The following is an 18,061-nucleotide window of genomic DNA, read 5'->3' as shown; positions in this document are numbered from 1 at the left end:
CCTCATGATGAGGCTTTCCATTCCAGGACATCTCCGATGTCCTCTTTTCTCAGTGAACAGAGTTTCCCCTCCACTATTAACAATGCAGCCCTCACCCGCATCTCCTCTATTTCCCGCACGTCTGCCCTCACCCCCTCCCCTGACGTAACAGGATTCCCCTTGTCCTCACCTACCACCCTACGAGCCTCCACATCCAACACATCATTCGCCACAACTTCCGCCATCTCCGACAGGATCCCTCCGCTAGGCACATCTTCCCCTCCCCCCCCCACCGCTTACCACAGGGATTGTTCTCTCTGCAACTCCCTTGTCCACTCATCCCTCCCCACCGATCACCCTCCAGGTACTTATCCCTGCAACTGTTACACCTGTTCCTACACCTCCTCCCTCACCACCATTCAGGGCCCTAATCAGTCCTTCGAGGTGAGGCAGCACTTCACCTGTGAATCTATTTATTGCATCCGGTGCTCTCAGCGTGGCCTCCTCTACATCAGTGAGACCCGACGCAGATTGGGGGACCACTTCGTTAAGCACCTTCGTTCTGTCCAGCACAACAGCCAGGATCTCCCGGTGGCCAGCCATTTTAATTCCACTTCCCATTCCCACACTGACATGTCTGTCCACAACCTCCTCTACTGCCACGTTGAAGCCAGGCGTAGGTTGGAAGAGCAACACCTCATATTCCGTCTTGGAAGTCTCCAGCCTGACGGCATCAACATCGATTTCTCTAACTTCCGATAACCTCTCCCCTCTGATTTCCTCCCCCTCCTCTGTTTTCCTTCATTCCTGTGGTCTCTTCACCCCTTCTCTTTCCCCTCCCTCACACCCTGCCCATCTCATTTCCTTTATTCCATGGCCTACTCTCCTCTCTTATCAGATTCCTTCTTCTTCAGCCCTTTGCCTGTTCCACCCATCATCTCCCAGCTTCTTACATCATTCCCTTTCATCCCCCCAGCCACCTACCTTCCCCCCCCCCACACCTCACCTGGACTCACCTTTCACCTGCCAGCTTGTGCTCCTGCCCCTGCCCTTTTATTCTGGCTTGTGCCCGCTTCCTTCCCAGTCCTAATGAAGGGCATCGGCCCGAAACGTCGACTATTCATTTCCCTCTGTAGATGCTGCCCGACCTGCTGAGGTCCTCCAGCATTTTGTGTTCGTTGCTCCAACTCAGGACTCACTCAGTCCTGCCGTTGTATAAACCAAGCTTTTCAGAGCAAGTCACTCAAGCCCAAAAAGACTGCTGCTAACTGAGCCACAATTGACAAATGCACTTAGTACACGAGGCAATACCTTTACCAAGTCACTAACAGATACAAAGTCATCCAGGTGAGGTGCTAAATTTGACTCTGTCTCCCCGTGTCTGCGTGGGTTTCCTCCGGGTGCTCCGGTTTCCTCCCACATTCCGAAGACGTACGGGTTAGGAAGTTGCGGGCATGCTATGTTGGCGCCGGAGGCGTGGCGATACTTGCGGGCTGCCCCCATAACACTCTACGCAAAAGATGCATTTCACTGTGTGTTTCAATGTACATGTGACTAATAAAGAAACCTCATCTTATTTGCTGCCAGAAATTCTAGGTATTACCAGATTTGTTCGAAGAATACATTATAGCATTATCCTCCATCCACTGTTTATTTTCCCTGCAAGAAGCACACTCTGACCTATGCACACACTTATCCACACCTGTACGTGTGCATATTAGCGATAAACTACACAGCAAGGGGCCCGCAGGCACCCGGCCGTTGCCCAGGCAACCGCTGTGATTGACAGCCGGACAGCCGGTCAGGCGGGGCCTCCGTGCAAGCGCACTCCGGCATCAGCAACTCACCCAGTCCCGCAGTCAATGACGCACGGAGGTAAATAGCCGGCCATGCTGATCACGTCCGTTCGGCCCGACGCGAAACTTTTCTCCTATCCGGAGCGACGAGCAGCCGGAGAAACCGGCCGACAGACCATGGAACCGCCAGCCGCCCGCCGCCGCGTCTCCGCAGTAACCAGGCGCCGAGCACTTCCGGGGTCACTGCCGCTGGAGGGCGCTGCCTCCCCGGATCTTGCAGCAGCTGATAGGCAATGGGACCCATGGTGGTGTCTGCCTGTCACCTTCAGCTCCCCCACTGCCCCAGACCACCCTGCCCCAGGCCACTCACTGCCCCAGGCCACCCTGCCCCAGGCCACTCACTGCCCCAGGCCACCCTGCCCCAGGCCACTCACTGCCCAGACCACCCTGCCCCAGGCCACTCACTGCCCCAGGCCACCCTGCCCCAGGCCACTCACTGCCCCAGGCCACTCACTGCCCCAGACCACACTGCCCCAGGCCACTCACTGCCCCAGGCCACCCTGCCCCAGGCCACTCACTGCCCCAGGCCACCCTGCCCCAGGCCACTCACTGCCCCAGGCCACCCTGCCCCAGGCCACTCACTGCCCAGACCACCCTGCCCCAGGCCACTCACTGCCCCAGGCCACTCACTGCCCCAGGCCACCCTGCCCCAGGCCACTCACTGCCCAGGCCACCCTGCCCCAGGCCACCCTGCCCCAGGCCACTCACTGCCCCAGGCCACACACTGCCCCAGGCCACCCTGCCCCAGGCCACTCACTGCCCCAGGCCACCCTGCCCCAGGCCACTCACTGCCCCAGGCCACCCTGCCCCAGGTCACTCTCTGCCCAGACCACCCTGCCCCAGGCCACTCACTGCCCCAGGCCACTCACTGCCCCAGGCCACCCTGCCCCAGGCCACTCACTGCCCAGGCCACCCTGCCCCAGGCCACCCTGCCCCAGGCCACTCACTGCCCAGGCCACCCTGCCCCAGACCACTCACTGCCCCAGGCCACTCACTGCCCCAGGCCACTCACTGCCCAGACCACCCTGCCCCAGACCACTCACTGCCCCAGGCCACTCACTGCCCCAGACCACTCACTGCCCCAGGCCACCCTGCCCCAGACCACTCACTGCCCCAGGCCACCCTGCCCCAGACCACTCACTGCCCCAGGCCACCCTGCCCCAGACCACCCTGCCCCAGGCCACTCACTGCCCCAGGCCACTCACTACCCCAGACCACCCTGCCCCAGGCCACCCTGCCCCAGACCACCCTGCCCCAGGCCACTCACTGCCCCAGACCACCCTGCCCCAGGCCACTCACTGCCCCAGACCACCCTGCCCCAGGCCACTCACTGCCCAGGCCACCCTGCCCCAGACCACCCTGCCCCAGGCCACCCTGCCCCAGGCCACTCACTGCCCAGACCACCCTGCCCCAGGCCACCCTGCCCCAGGCCACTCACTGCCCCAGGCCACCCTGCCCCAGGCCACTCACTGCCCAGACCACCCTGCCCCAGGCCACTCACTGCCCCAGGCCACCCTGCCCCAGGCCACTCACTGCCCCAGACCACCCTGCCCCAAGCCACCCTGCCCCAGGCCACCCTGCCCCAGACCACTCACTACCCCAGACCACCCTGCCCCAGGCCACCCTGCCCCAGACCACCCTGCCCCAGGCCACTCACTGCCCCAGACCACCCTGCCCCAGGCCACTCACTGCCCCAGGCCACTCACTGCCCCAGACCACCCTGCCCCAGGCCACTCACTGCCCAGGCCACCCTGCCCCAGACCACCCTGCCCCAGGCCACCCTGCCCCAGGCCACTCACTGCCCAGACCACCCTGCCCCAGGCCACCCTGCCCCAGGCCACTCACTGCCCCAGGCCACCCTGCCCCAGGCCACTCACTGCCCAGACCACCCTGCCCCAGGCCACTCACTGCCCCAGGCCACCCTGCCCCAGGCCACTCACTGCCCAGACCACCCTGCCCCAAGCCACCCACTCCCCAGGCCACCCTGCCCCAGACCACTCACTGCCCAGACCACTCACTGCCCAGACCACCCTGCCCCAGGCCACTCACTGCCCAGACCACTCTGCCCCAGACCACCCTGCCCCAGGCCACTCACTGCCCAGACCACCCTGCCCCAGACCACCCTGCCCCAGGCCACCCTGCCCCAGGCCACTCACTGCCCAGACCACCCTGCCCCAGGCCACCCTGCCCCAGACCACCCTGCCCCAGGCCACCCTGCCCCAGACCACCCTGCCCCAGGCCACCCTGCCCCAGGCCACTCACTGCCCAGACCACCCTGCCCCAGGCCACCCTGCCCCAGGCCACTCACTGCCCAGACCACCCTGCCCCAGACCACCCTGCCCCAGACCACCCTGCCCCAGGCCACCCTGCCCCAGACCACCCTGCCCCAGGCCACCCTGCCCCAGACCACCCTGCCCCAAGCCACTCACTGCCCAGACCACCCTGCCCCAGACCACTCTGCCCCAGGCCACTCACTGCCCAGACCACCCTGCCCCAGGCCACTCACTCCCCAGACCACTCACTCCCCAGACCATACACTGCCCCAGACCATACACTGCCCCAGACCACTCACTGCCCAGACCACCCACTGCCCAGACCACCCTGCCCCAGACCACTCACTGCCCAGACCATTCACTCCCCAGACCATACACTGCCCCAGACCATACACTGCCCCAGACCACTCACAGCCCCTGACCACACACTGCCCCAGACCACTCACCGCCCCAAACCACTCACTGCTTCAAACCACTCACCAGCCACCACCCCTGCCCCCACCCCAGAACTGGAGCAGGCACAGGAGCAGTGCAGGACTGAGCAGAGTCACTGCATAGATTTATCAAAGGAAAATCATGTTTGACCAATACTGGAATTGGAATTGGTTTATTATTGATAAGATATCTTTATTAGTCACATGTACATCAAAACATACAGTGAAATGCATCTTTTGCGTAGAGTGTTCTGGGGGCAACCCGCAAGTGTCGCCACGCTTCCGGCGCCAACATAGCATGCCCACAACTTCCTAACCCGTACGTCTTTGGAAAGTGGGAGGAAACCGGAGCACCCAGAGGAAACCCACACAGACATGGGGAAAACGTACAAACTCCTTAAGGATAGTGGCCAGAATTGAACCCGGGTCGCTGGCGCTGTAAAGCGTTACTCTACCCGCTACACTACCGTGCCTGCCATCGCACTACTGTGCCTGCCATTGTCACTTGTACAGTGAAAAACTTGTCTTGCATACAGATCGTTACACAGTGCATGGAGGTAGTACAAGCTAAAAGCCATAACGGAATGCAGAATAAAGTGTTACGGTTGCAGAGAAAGTGCAGTGCAGGCAGACAATAAGGTGAAAGGTCATAACGAGGTAGATTGTGAGGTCAAGAGTCCATCTTTGAGGAGGTAGACACAAGAAACTGCAGGTGCCGGAAACTGGAGCAACACACATGGTGCTGGAGGAACTCAGCGGGTCGAGCAGCATCTGGGAGGAAAGGAACTGTCGATGTCTCAGGTCAAAACCCTGCATCAGGACAGAGAGTGCAGAGGCAGGTGGAAAGTGGTGATCGCCTCACCTCTCCACTCTCAGTTCCTCCAGCACATGGTTTGTTGTTAAGGATGTAATTGTGGTTCGTAAGTTTGCAGATGACACTAAAATTAAATTCATTTATTATTGTCACATGTACCGAGGTACAGTGAAAAACCTCGTTTTGCATGCCGTCCATACAAGGAAAAACAATGACAGAATGCAGAATAAAGTGTTACAGTTACAGAGAAAGTGCAATGATGGCAGACAATAAGGTGCAAGGCCATAATGAGGTAGATTGCGAGGTCAAGAGTCCATCTCATCATACTAGGGAACTGTTTGGTGTCATTGACAGTGAAGGTGGATATCAGGATTTACAGAGGGATCTTGATCAGTTGGGTAAGTGGGCCAAGGAATGGCATGTGGAGTTTAACATAGAACATATAACACAATGCAGGCCCTTCGGCCCACAATGTTGTGCCGACTGAAATAAACCTTATCACTTTTCAATCTATCCCTCTCTCTACTTCATCTTCATTAACCCTCTGTTTTTCTTTCATCCATGTGTCTATCTAATAGTCTCTTAAATGACCCTAATGTATTGGCCCTTACCACCAACCTGATGGCATCAACATTGATTTCTCTAACTTACAGTAATCTCTCCCCTCTGATTTCCCTTCCAACCCCCTCCATTTTCCCCTCCCCCCTTTGTTTTCCCTCCCTTCTGTTTTCCCTGCCCCCTTGTTTTCCTGTGGCCCCTTCTCTTTCCCCTCCCCCACGCTCACAACCTGCCCACCTCCTTCCCTTTATTCTGGATGTTTAATTGGGATAAGTGGGAGGTGTTGCATTTTGGGAAGAAAAATGAGGGTAGGGTGTTCACAATGAACAGTAGGGCCTTGGGAAGTGCTGTAGAACAGAGGGACCTAGGAGTACAAGTACGTGGTTCCCTGAAAGTGGCATCACAGGTAGACAAGGTGGTGAAGGAGGCTTTTGGCGTGCTGGCCTTCAGCAGTCAGGGCATTGAGTATAGTAGTTGGAATGTTATGTCACAGATGTACAAGACATTGGTGAGGCTGCATTTGGAATATTGCGTTCAGTTTTGGTCACCCTGCTGTAGGAAAGAGCCCACTAAGCTGGAAAGAGGTGGAGAGGAGATTTATGAAGATGTTGCTGGGACTCCAGGGACTGAGTTATGGAGAGAGGTTGAGCAGCTGGGACTTTTTTCAATGGAGTGTAGGAGAATGAGGGGTGATCTTCCAGAGGTGTATAAAATCATGAAGGGCATAGATAGGGTGAATGCACCCAGGGTTTGGGGAAGTCAAGAACTAGAGGGCATAGATTTAAGATGAGAGGGGAGAGATTTAATAGGAACTTGAGGGGCAACTTTTTCACCCAGTGGTTGGTTGGTATATGGAATGAGCTGCCAGAGGAAGTGGTTGAAGCAGGTACATTAACAACATTTAAAAGGTACTTGGACAGGTACATGGATAGGAAAGGTTTAGAGGGATATGGGCCAAACACAGGCAAATGGGACTAGCTTAGATGGAAACCTTAGTTGACCTAGACCAGTTGGGCCAAAGGGTCTGTTTCTGTGCTGTATGACTCTATGGCTCTATGTGATTTGTAGAAAAGGTAAAGGGAACCAACAGATAGGGTATACTTTTGATAAGGTCTGGCACAGTGACTTGCTCAACAAGGTGAGAGCAGATGGAATTAGGGATAATATTCCTACTGTGGACTGAGGATTGGTTATAGAATTCCTTATTAAGATAGAAAGTGCGGTTGTTCAATCTAAAACCAGTGCCCTGAACCTAAACAAAGGAAACTGCAGAGCTACAAGGAGTGAGTTGGTTGTGATAGAGTCATAGATTCATTGAGTTATGCGGCACAGAAACAGGCCCTTCAGCCCAACTTGTCCATGCTGACCAAGGTGTCTTCCTGAGCAAGTGCCTGCATTGTGCCTATATTCCTCTCAACCTTCCCTGTCCATATGCCTGTCTAAATGTCTTTTAAACATTGTACCTGCCTCTACAACTTCCTCTGTCAGCTTGTTCCATGTACCCACCACCATCTGTGTGGAAAAACTCACCCCTCAGATCCCCTTTAAATCTTTCCCTCTCACCTGAAACTTATGCCTTCTAGTTTTAGACTCTCCTACCCCTACCTATCACTAAGACTGGTTCCAGGGATGGTGGTTGTTGGACAGAAAGCAAAATGTGGGAATGTATGGATACTTAGCAGGCTGGCAGCCTGTGACTAGTGGGATACTACGGAGATCAATGTTTGGGATCCAGCTACTCGATCTACAGCCACCATTTGGCTGAGAAGAGAAAATGTCATATTTTCAACTTTGCTGGTAATACAAAACCAGGTGGGATTATGGGTATGGAGGAATATATAAAGAAGCTTTAAAGGAGAATGGATAAAATGAGGGAGTGGTCAAGAATGTGGCAGATGTGGAAAAATGCAAGGTCATCCACTTTGGTGCACCTAAGAGAAAAACAGAGCATTTGTTAAATGCTGAGATATTGGGTAGTGTTAATGTTTAAACAGACCTAGGTGTGCATGTTTTTAAGTCATTGTAGGCCATATGCAGGTGAAAGGCAAATGGCATATTTTGCCTGTATTACGAGAGGGTTTTATTACAGGAATAAAGAAATCTTATCGCGATGGTATAAGACCTAGGGGAGACCGCACATGGAATACTGTGTACAGGTTTTGTCTCCTTACCAAAGAAGGGATGTACGTCAATGAGGGAGTACAGAGAAGATTCACGTAGAGTGGTTCCAGGGATGGTGGGTTTGCTGCACGAGGAAAGACTCAGAAGATTTGGACTATAGTCTCAAGGGCGGTAAGAATTTTCTAAGTTTTGATGAGATCATCTATCACTCTCCTCAAGGACTTGACGAGCAAGACTCAGGGAGACTGTTGCCTCTCACTGAGAATACTAAGACCACGGGACGCAGTTGGTGACTAAGGAATTGGATATTTAGGACTGGGGTAAGGAGAAAGTTCTCCACCAAGAGTGGTGAATCCTTGGAAATTCTCCTTCCCAGAGGCTGTGGAGGCTCAGTTCTTTTCATTCAAATTGATAGATTTCTGGACATGAAAGGGTCTGGGGATGGTGTGGGATAATGGTGCCGAAGTAGAAGATCAGCCATGACCATGATGAATGGAGGAGCAGCTCAGAGGCTGGCTGATTTCCTCCTGCTAATATTCTTTATGTTCTGATATACTGCCTGACACTAATGCGAGAGTGAACATTTTTTTTAATGATTGGTATTTCAGGATATGAATGTCATTGGCATGGTCAGTATTTATCTCTATTTGGCCTTGAGGGGGTGTTGAAGAGCTGCTTTCTTGAATCACAACAGTCCTTGTGAATATATTTCCATAACTTTGCTAAGGAGGGACCTACAGGGTTTAGACTCAGTCACAGAGAAGGAACTCTAGGGAGGGAAACAGAAAGCACATAACTATAGGCCAGTTAGCTTAACGTCTATCACAAAAAAAGCGTGACAAACCGTTATTAAAGTTGGAGACACAAGAGACTGCAGATGCTGGAAATCTGGAGCAACACACAAAAAGCTGGAGGAACTCAGTGGGTCAGACAGCATCAATGGAGGGAAATGGACAGTCGGCATTTTGGATCAAGACCCTTCATCTGGACTGGAAAGAAAGGGGGGAGATCGCCAGTATTTACCTATCACCCAGTTCCTTACATCATTCCCACTCTCCTCCTCCCTCACCTGCCTACACCCTCTCACCTGGATCCACCTATCACCCACCTGCTCTTGGTCCATCCCTTCACCCCACCTTTTTATAACGGCTACCTCCCCTCTTTCTTTCCAGTCCTAATGAAGGGTCTTGATCCTTCCCTGTCCACTTCCCTCCATAGATGCTGCCTGACCTGCTAAGTTCCTCCAGCTTTTTGTGTGTTATTATGATAGATGTTCTGTCATAACAAGGTAATCGGGCAAATTCAGCATGGTTTTGTGGGAGTGTAACATTTGCTAAGGACAAAAGGGCTACACCTAGATTTCTGGAAAGCATTTGATAAGGTGTCACTCCAAAGGTTATTGCAGAAAATAATAGCTTGTGTAGGAGGTAACATTTTGGCATGGATAGAAGATTGGCTGATTGACAGGATTCAGAACAGGCATAAATAGTCTTTTTGTGGTAGACCAAATGTAACAAGTGGTGTGTCCCAAACATTGATGTTGGGATCTCGGCTTTTCACAATTTATGTAAATGACTTGGATGATGGTCCACCTGCTAAAGTTGCAGCTGGCATAGATAATGGGCTAAAAGGAGATATTGGTAGATATTGGTGGACAGGAATAGTGTAGCAGTTAGCGTAACGCTATTACAGCACCAGCCGGTTCAATTCCGGCTGCTGTCTGTAAGGAGTTGGTACGTTCTCCCTGTGTCTGCGTGGGTTTCCTCCAGGTGCTCCAGTTTCCTCCCACATTCCAACAACGTACAGGTTAGGAAGTTGTGGGCATGCTATGTTGGCGCCGGAAGCGTGGCGACACTTGCGGGCTGCCCCCAGAACACTCTATGCAAAAAGATGCATTTCACTGTGTGTTTCGATGTACATGTGACTAATAAAGATATCTCTCTTATCTAATGAGGGAAAATATGAAATTGTCAATGTTGGTAGGAGATATGAAAAGAAACATGTCATCTAAATGATGAGGGATTGCAGAACATTGATGAAGAGAGATCTAGGTATCGTAGTGCATGATTCATAGAAGAACAGGTACAGCAAATCATTAAAAAAGCTAACAGAATGTTCCTGTTTATTGTAAGGGGAATTGAATACAAAAGTATTGAGGTTATGATTCAGTTACATAAGGCATTGGTGAGAGTTCATCTCAAGTGCAGTTTAGAGTAATGGTCCCTTAATTAAAGAAGGATTTAAATGCACTGGAAGTAGTTCAGAGAACTACTGAAAGGAACTGCTGGAATGCGCTGCCAGCAGTGGTGGTGGAGGCAAGTACGATAGAGGTGTTTAGGAGGCTCTTAGATAGGCACATGAACGTGCAGGGAATGAAGGGATATGGACATTGTGTAGGCAGAAAAGATTAATTTAGTTAAGCACTTAATTACTAGTTTAATTAGTTCGGCACAACATTTTGGGCCAAAGAGCCTATTCCTGTGGTGTCCTCTTCTATGTTCTATGTCCTAAAGATTATTTACTAGACTAATACCAGGAATGTGTAGATTATGAGGAAAGGCTGGACAGGCCAGGCTTATATTGGCTGGAGATTAGAAGAGTGAGAAGGGGCTTGATTGAAGGGTTTTGACAAGGAGGCTGTGGAGAGGGACAATCTGGAAGTAGGGTTCCTGTTTCAAAATAAGGGGTTGGCTGTTTAAGACAAAGGTACAAAACATTTTGCCAGATGGTTGTGAATCTGTGGAACTCTCTTCCTTAAATCATGGTGGAAGCAGAGTGCATGAATATTTTTCGGGCACAGGTAGATAGATCCCTGATAAGTAAGGAGGTGAAAGGTTACCGGGGTAGCCAGGAATGTGGAACTGAGGTAACAATCAGCTCCACCATGATCTTATTAAATGGTGGAGCAGGTCTGAGGGGCTAAGTAGCCTACTTCTTTTCCTGATTCTTATGTTCAGACGTGTGAGGTTCGAAGTGCCTGCTGCTGTTGTCCTTCCTGGTGTGGTGGACGTTACATTTTTGGGAGATGTTGATTCAGACACTGCTCCAAGCTGCTAACATCAGTAATATCAAATTGGAAAGCAGGTACTTGACATCAATTGAGAGGTATAATGTAAATACAAAATGCAAGAAATGTTAGAAATTTTTTATAAAATTTGAACATAAGAAATAGGAGAAAAAGAAGACATGTGGCCCTTCAAACTTGTTCTAGGATTTGATAATGTCTTGGCTGACATAATGTCCCAATTCTTGTATTCTCTGCCTCGACCTATGCCATCTTCACCAACTTATCTACCTGTGTGGCCACTTGCAGGGAACTATAGAATTGTACCACAAGGTCTCTCTGTTCATCAACATTCCTCAGGCTCCTACCATTTAGTGTATATGTCCTCCCCTTATTTGACTTCCCAAAATGTGCCACCTCAAACAACTAAGTAAAACATAAACAGCTCTTTCACAGAGAGAGTTCCAGATTTCCATTATCCATCACTCAAAGAAATTGTTCCTAATTTCATCCTTGACTGGCCCAACTCTAATTATGCTTTGTTCCCTTATTCTCGACCCAGCCACCAGAAGAAATAGTTTCTCACCCTACCAATCATTTAAACATCTCAACCACCTCAATTAGATCAGCACTTAATCTTTCCTGTTCAAGATTTATGAATACAGACCAATCTTTCCAAAATAATTGGTATGATCAGAATAAAACCTGAGGGAACTGAACCTAGAAAAATAAAAGCTCCGTCATCTCTCTTGTAAATAAGTTAATGTTTAATATATTGTTACATAGCGTTGATTGTTAGATGCTGTGTAATTTCAGCAGCAATTTCCATCAATTAAAGCTCTGTTCTCCTAAAATCAATGAGATTGACACAGCTGAAAACCTGTGTTTTGCTTGTTAAGTACTTGCTAAGATGATTAATAATGAACTTGTGGACGGTTCTGTGGCTGGTTGGAAAGTATGTCCTGCCAAATCAGGTCCTGAAATTTTGATCGGGAGCCATAACTTAAAGCAGATCTGGGATTGATATTTACCACTTTCCACCAACATACAACATAGTAGCTTTGCTGCTATCTCAATATTTGCCCTTTTCTGGTATTTTGCTTAACCTTTCACGTCTTGTGGTCAGCGCCAACAAGACCCACATTTATTCCTCCTTCCAAATTGACCTGAAACTTGGCAGCTCTTTTAGGAGTCTGGACCTGGAGTTACATAAGGAAATGAGATTGCTTTCCCCAGTGAAGCAGGATTTATTTTAAACTTAACCCAATGGTTTCATGACTGAGCCCACCTTTTGAATTTCACATTTATTTAATGAACTAAATTGAAAATCCCCAACTGTTGTAGTGATTTTCAGAACTTGTATCCACATTATTAGTCCAGCCCTGTGAATTCCTCACCATTAACATAGCTACTGTGCTACCTTTAGGATGACTTTATGCAGAATACACAGTATGCAGGCACGGTAGCATAGTGGTTAGCATAATGCTTTACAGCGCCAGCGACCCGGGTTCAAATCCAGCCACTGTCTGTAAGGAGTTTGTACGTTCTCCCCGTGTCTGTGTGGGTTTCCTCCGGGTGCTCTGGTTTCCTCCCACATTCCAAAGACGTACAGGTTAGGAAGTTGTGGGCATGCTATGTTGGCGCCAGAAGCGTGGCGACACTTGTGGGCTGCCCCCAGAACACTTTACGCAAAAGGTGTATTTCACTTTGTGTTTCGACGTACATGTGATTAATAAAAATCTTATCTTAAAGGAATCAGGAACAAGAAGTGGGGGAGTAAATCTGGCAAAGAAATGAGTACTCTTGCATAGGATTAACTGAGGCTTTCATACAACCCCTCCCCTACTCCTCTTTGGCTACCTTCCTGTCGGGTCACTAATTTTCTTTTGCAGACTAAATTGGTAAATTGGTTTATTATTGTCACATGTACCGAGGTACAGTGAAAAACTTTGTTTTGCATGCCATCCATACAGATCAATTCATTACAATAGTGCATTGAGGTAGTACAAGGGAAAACAATAACAGAACTCAGAATAAAGTGTTACAGTTATAGAGAAAATGCATGCAGGCAGACAATAAGGTGCAAGGCCAGAAGATTCCATCTTATTGTACTAGGGGACCATTCAATAGTCTTATAATAGTGGGAGAGAAGCTGTCCTTGAGCCCGGCGGTACGTGCTTTCAGGCTTTTGTATCTTCTGACCGATGGGAGGGGGGGGAGAAGAGAGAATGACCGGCTGTTGGATTGCATTCCCTCTAAAGATTTCCCAGTCTCTCCCCTGCATTTGTATGAATTTGCCTTGCTTGGGAAAGTAATGGTTGAGGTCAGCTACTCTGTGTCTGGCTTCCTCATGCCAGGGGGAAAGCAAGCCCCAACAGATTGGACAGCAGAGAGATTTCTGTCAGTAGACCGAGAGTGGGCATCAGCAAAGCAGACTAAGGGTTAAGAAGCCTGGGCTGAAGCAGGGCGAGGCCTCCTGCTGCTGCCATAGCTGTCCTTTACCTACCACTTCTGCGGCTTATTCCCTTGGATACCACTTGCTGGTATGGTCTCAGCGGACAACGGTATTTCTGAGCAAAGAAAAATAAGAAATAGAAGCAGGAGCAGGCACTTCATCCCCTCACACCTTTACTATTCAATAGGTTGATCTGTTGCAGGTCATTGGTTTAGGGTCAGCACAGACTCGGTGGGCTAACAGGCCCGTTTCTATGCTGTATCTCTCGATAACTCAATGTTATCCCAGCACCACTTATTGCTTTTCCCTTTTACTACATCGATGTATTTGTTTTGAAATGATCCGTATGGATGGTATGCAAAACAAAATTTTTCACTGTACCTCAATGCATGCGACAATTTACCAATTAAACCTAGGGGATCAATTCATTTCCACAAAGCACAAGAGTGGGAACAGAAAGACTTTCATTCAGTTCTGCCAGCATTTGCTGCCTGACCTGCTGAGTTCCTCCAGCACTTTTTGTGTATTTCCTGTCCATTGTCTGAGCATCATGGCACCAAACCCACCTTCTGGCTGGCAGTTTGGTTGGGTTCTGACCCACTGTCCTTACCAGCATGTTGTCTCCTGCTCTGCCTAATCAAACCACATCAGCATGATCACTTGGTACAGTTCACATTTTGTTTGATAATGGCTCTGAATCATCTTGATACATTTTACTATATCCTAAGTGCTATATAGATTCAAGTTGTTGTTGTCAATGATGATAACATTATCCATAAATAAAACTGGTTACTTCAGGGACCATGGAAACTACCCAAGGAAGAAAAGCACTATTCAAGATCTGGCACTGGTTTACTATGAATCAATGAAAAGTGATTTGGCGCAATGAATGAGTGATGAAGACACTAATTATTTCAGTGACTTTCCTCCTGACATTATTTCACCAGCATCTGCTGTGCAGAAATGGATTATTCTTCAAATTGCTCTGCTCGTCCACAAAGGAAAGGACATTAGCGATCATCGGAAGAGTGCACAGTGATTTATCGTTATTCACTCATGATTACTTTTAGGATAATGCTTTGGCTTTTTTTTTCTTTCATTCAAAGGATGTGAACGTTGCTACCAATATGAGCACTTACAGTCCATCCCTGATTACCTTTGAACTGGATCAGGAGTCATATATAGTCTCATTCAGTTTAAGACAGCGGATTCCCAACCCTGAAAGGCAATAATGTGTCAGATTTTTAGGACAATGTAGTAATTTCATGATCACTATTACTGATGTGTTTTATTTAATTCAAGATTTATTTAATTACTCAAGTGTAAATTCTTTGGGTTTAATGGTCTTGTCCATAAATATTAACTCTTTTTCTCTTTCCATAGATGCTGTTTGAACTACTGAGTGTTTTAAGTTTTATTTCAGACTTCCAACATCTGCATTTTCTATGTTTTTCAAATATTTATCAGTCTTGACCTACAAAATTTCGGTCGCTCCAGTATCCACAGTCTCTTAAGAGAGCCAATTTCAGATTTCCATTACTGTTTATAAAACCTTAAGATATTGGAGCCAAATGCAGCCATTCAACCCATGCTTTTTTTTTCAATACAATTCTCCTGCCTTCTCCCCATAACCCTTAACCCCCTTACAAATCAAGAACCTGTCAATCTCTGTCTTAAATACATCCAATGGCTTGGCCACCACAGCCCTCTGTGGCAATGAATTCCACAAATCTACCACCCTCTGGCTGAAGAAATTTCTCCTCATCTCAGTTTTAGAGGAATGTCCCTTTATTCTGAGGCTGTGCCCTCAGATCCTGGACTTTCCTTCTAATGGAAACCTCCCCGGCACCTCCAGTCTATCGAGGCCTTTCAGTATTCAGTAAGTTTCAATGAGATCTCCCCTCATCATTGAGTACAGGGCCTGAACCAACAAATGCTCCTCCAACATTAAGCCTTTCATTCCTAGGATCATTCCTGTGAACTGCCTCTGGACCCTCTCGAAGGCCAGCACATCTTTCCTAGGATACGGGGTCCAAAATTGCTCACAATATTCCAAATGCGGTCTGACCAACGCCTTATATTTGCTTTTATATTCTAGTCCTCCAAAATGAATGCTAACATTGCATTTGCCTTCCTTACTATAGACCCAATCTGCAAGTTAACCTTAAGGGAATCCTGAACGAGGACTCCCAAGTCCCTTTGCACCTTCAATTTCTGAATTCTCTCCCCATTTAGAAAATAGTCTACACCTTTATTTTTCCAACAAAAGTGCATAACCGTACATTTCCCTATGCTGTATTCCATCTGCTACTACTTTGCCCACTCTCCTGACATGTCCAAGTCCTTTTACAGACTGTCTGCCTCCATAACACTACCTGTCCCCCCACCTATCTCTGTATCATCTGCAAACTTGGCCAGACTGTCATCAGTTCCTTTATCCAGATCATTAATGTATAAAGTGAAAAGTTGTGATCCCAACACTGACCCCTGCAGAACTCCACTAGTCACCGGCAGCCATCCTGAAAAGGAACCCCTTTGTCCCTAATCTCTGCCTTCTGCTAGTCAGTCAATCATCTCTCCATGCTAGTAGCTTGCCTTTAGCAACATGGGCTCTTATCTTGTTTAGCAGCCTGAAAATCAAGCAAGTAATGTCCACTGACTCTCTTTATGTAAGAAGTTTCCTGATATTACTTTAAATTGGTTTTAAGATTTTAAGATTACACATTGTCGCCTCAATATCACACTAGAAATATTTTTTCTGCATGCATTATATTGAATTCCTTAACTTTAAATACCTACAATTGATTCACTCTGCAAATTTTCAAAGCTTAAACAATCTTTTTGTGTAAATCGATTCCTAAGACCTTTCAAGGGCAAATTACTGCAGATGCTGAAAATCTGAAATAAATACAGAAAATGCTGGAAATACTCAGCAGGTCAGACAGCATCTGTGGAGAGAGAAATAGAGTTAACGTTTCATGTTTGACGATCATTCATCAGAACTTTTCTTCAGTTCTAATGAAAGATCCTCAGCCTGAAAATTAATTCTATTTTGTTTTACTTATTCATTTTCAGGATCTGGGCATTGCTGGCAAAGGAAGTATTAGTTTCCCATCTTTAATTACTCTTGCGAAGGTGATGGTGAGCCAACTTCTTCAAACCTTCTTGCAGTCCTTCTGATGAAGGTACTCCCATTGTGCTGTTGGGTGGGATTTAAACACTGGAGTTAGACCTATCTATCCACGGATCCTGCCTGATCTGCTGAGTATATCCAATATTTTCTCATTCCTTTTGCTCATAGTCTCTTATCATCAGTACACCAACACCAACCTCCATTTATATAGTATCTTAAAGTAGCAATAACATTCAAAGGTGTTTTACAGAAGCAAATAAAAATCCAATGGTAGCGCAGGTGGCCCAGTATTCTTTTACCAACAGTATTTAGCTAGGACATTCTCCCAGTTGGTCCAGAACTTTTGATACCTCCAATCTCCATTGCTTTGACTTGATATCCTAGGGTTTCATCTGCATTCCCAACCTGCAATTTCATCCACTATTCTCTTCTGCTGTCGGCACTATCCCCAGTCTCATATTCTCTCTTTCCCAACAGCTATAAACAATGGTTTTTCTGCATTACAAAGGGAACATTTTTATTGTCAGTGACAGGCTGTTGAATTAACAGCTACATAGAGTCATACAACACAGAAAGAGGCCCTTTGGCCCAGCATATCCATGGTGACCTATCTATACTAATCCCATTTACCAACATTTGGTCTGTAACCTACTGTACCTTGGTGATTCAAGTGCTCATCCAGAGGCATCCCTATCGAGTTCCCACCAAAAGGCCTCAGTAGATGGATATACTTTGTTTTCCTTGGAGCAGAGAAGGTTAAATGTGGCCCTTATAATGGTATACAAAATTACGAGGGATGTAGATAGGGCAGATAGTAGGAAACTCTCCCCCATAACAAGACCAAAGGGCGTAGGTCTAAGGTGTGGAGTAAGAGCTTTGAAGGGAACCCAATGAAATTTTTGTTTTCGCCCAGAGAGTGGTATTGATATTGGTTTATTATTGTCATTTGTACCGAGGTACAGTGAAAAACTTGTCTTGCATACCAATCGTACAGGTCATTCATTACACAGTGCAGTTACATTGAGTTAGTACAGAGTGCATTGAGGTAGTGCAGGTAAAAACAACAGCAGTACAGAGTAAAGTGTCACAGCCTCAGAAAAATTGCAGAGCAATAAGGTGCAAGGTCGCAATAAGGTGCAAGGTCACAACAAGGTAGATCGTGAGGTCAGAGTCCATCTCATCATATAAGGGAACCGCTCAATAGTCTTATCACAGTGGGGTAGGAGCTGTCCTTAAGCCTGGTGGTACGTGCCCTCAGGCTCCTTTATCTTCTACCTGATGGAAGAGGAAAAGAGAGAATGACTCGGGTGGGTGGGGTCTTTGATTATGCTGGCTGCTTCGCCAAGGCAGCGAGAGGTAAAGACAGAGTCCATGGAGGGGATCTGGTTTCCGTGACGCGCTGGGCTGTGTCCACAACTCTCTGCAGTTTCTTGC

General features: G+C 48.2%; 2 protein-coding genes across 3 annotated transcripts in view; one reads left to right on the top strand and one right to left on the bottom strand.

Annotated features, from left to right (window-relative positions):
- Positions 1-1,980, bottom strand: part of actr3b (actin related protein 3B) — a 74,451-nt gene extending 72,471 nt beyond the window's left edge. Inside the window, exon 1 of one of the 2 annotated variants that reach the window (XM_052015927.1) lies at positions 1,827-1,980. In XM_052015927.1, coding sequence (XP_051871887.1) covers positions 1,827-1,870 — 44 coding nt within the window. In that variant the 5' untranslated portion in view covers positions 1,871-1,980. The remainder of the gene's footprint in view (positions 1-1,826) is intronic. The other variant, XM_052015928.1, reaches the window with a different exon arrangement.
- LOC127570511 (basic proline-rich protein-like) lies at positions 1,869-4,529 on the top strand. Its single transcript, XM_052016156.1, has one exon. It carries the CDS (start codon positions 1,869-1,871, stop codon positions 4,527-4,529), a length of 2,661 nt encoding a protein of 886 aa, XP_051872116.1.
- The last annotated feature ends 13,532 nt before the right edge of the window (positions 4,530-18,061 follow it).

Source organism: Pristis pectinata, chromosome 5 (genome assembly GCF_009764475.1).
Source record: "Pristis pectinata isolate sPriPec2 chromosome 5, sPriPec2.1.pri, whole genome shotgun sequence".
NCBI classification, from domain to species: Eukaryota; Metazoa; Chordata; class Chondrichthyes; order Rhinopristiformes; family Pristidae; genus Pristis; species Pristis pectinata.
The sequence above is the reverse complement of the archived record's forward strand: the minus strand, read 5'-3'. Positions and strand labels throughout refer to the sequence as shown.

What these genes read in the sequence shown, in the direction of transcription:
- LOC127570511 (XM_052016156.1), top strand. Translation starts at nt 1,869, where the DNA reads ATGCTGATCACGTCCGTTCGGCCCGACGCGAAACTTTTCTCCTATCCG.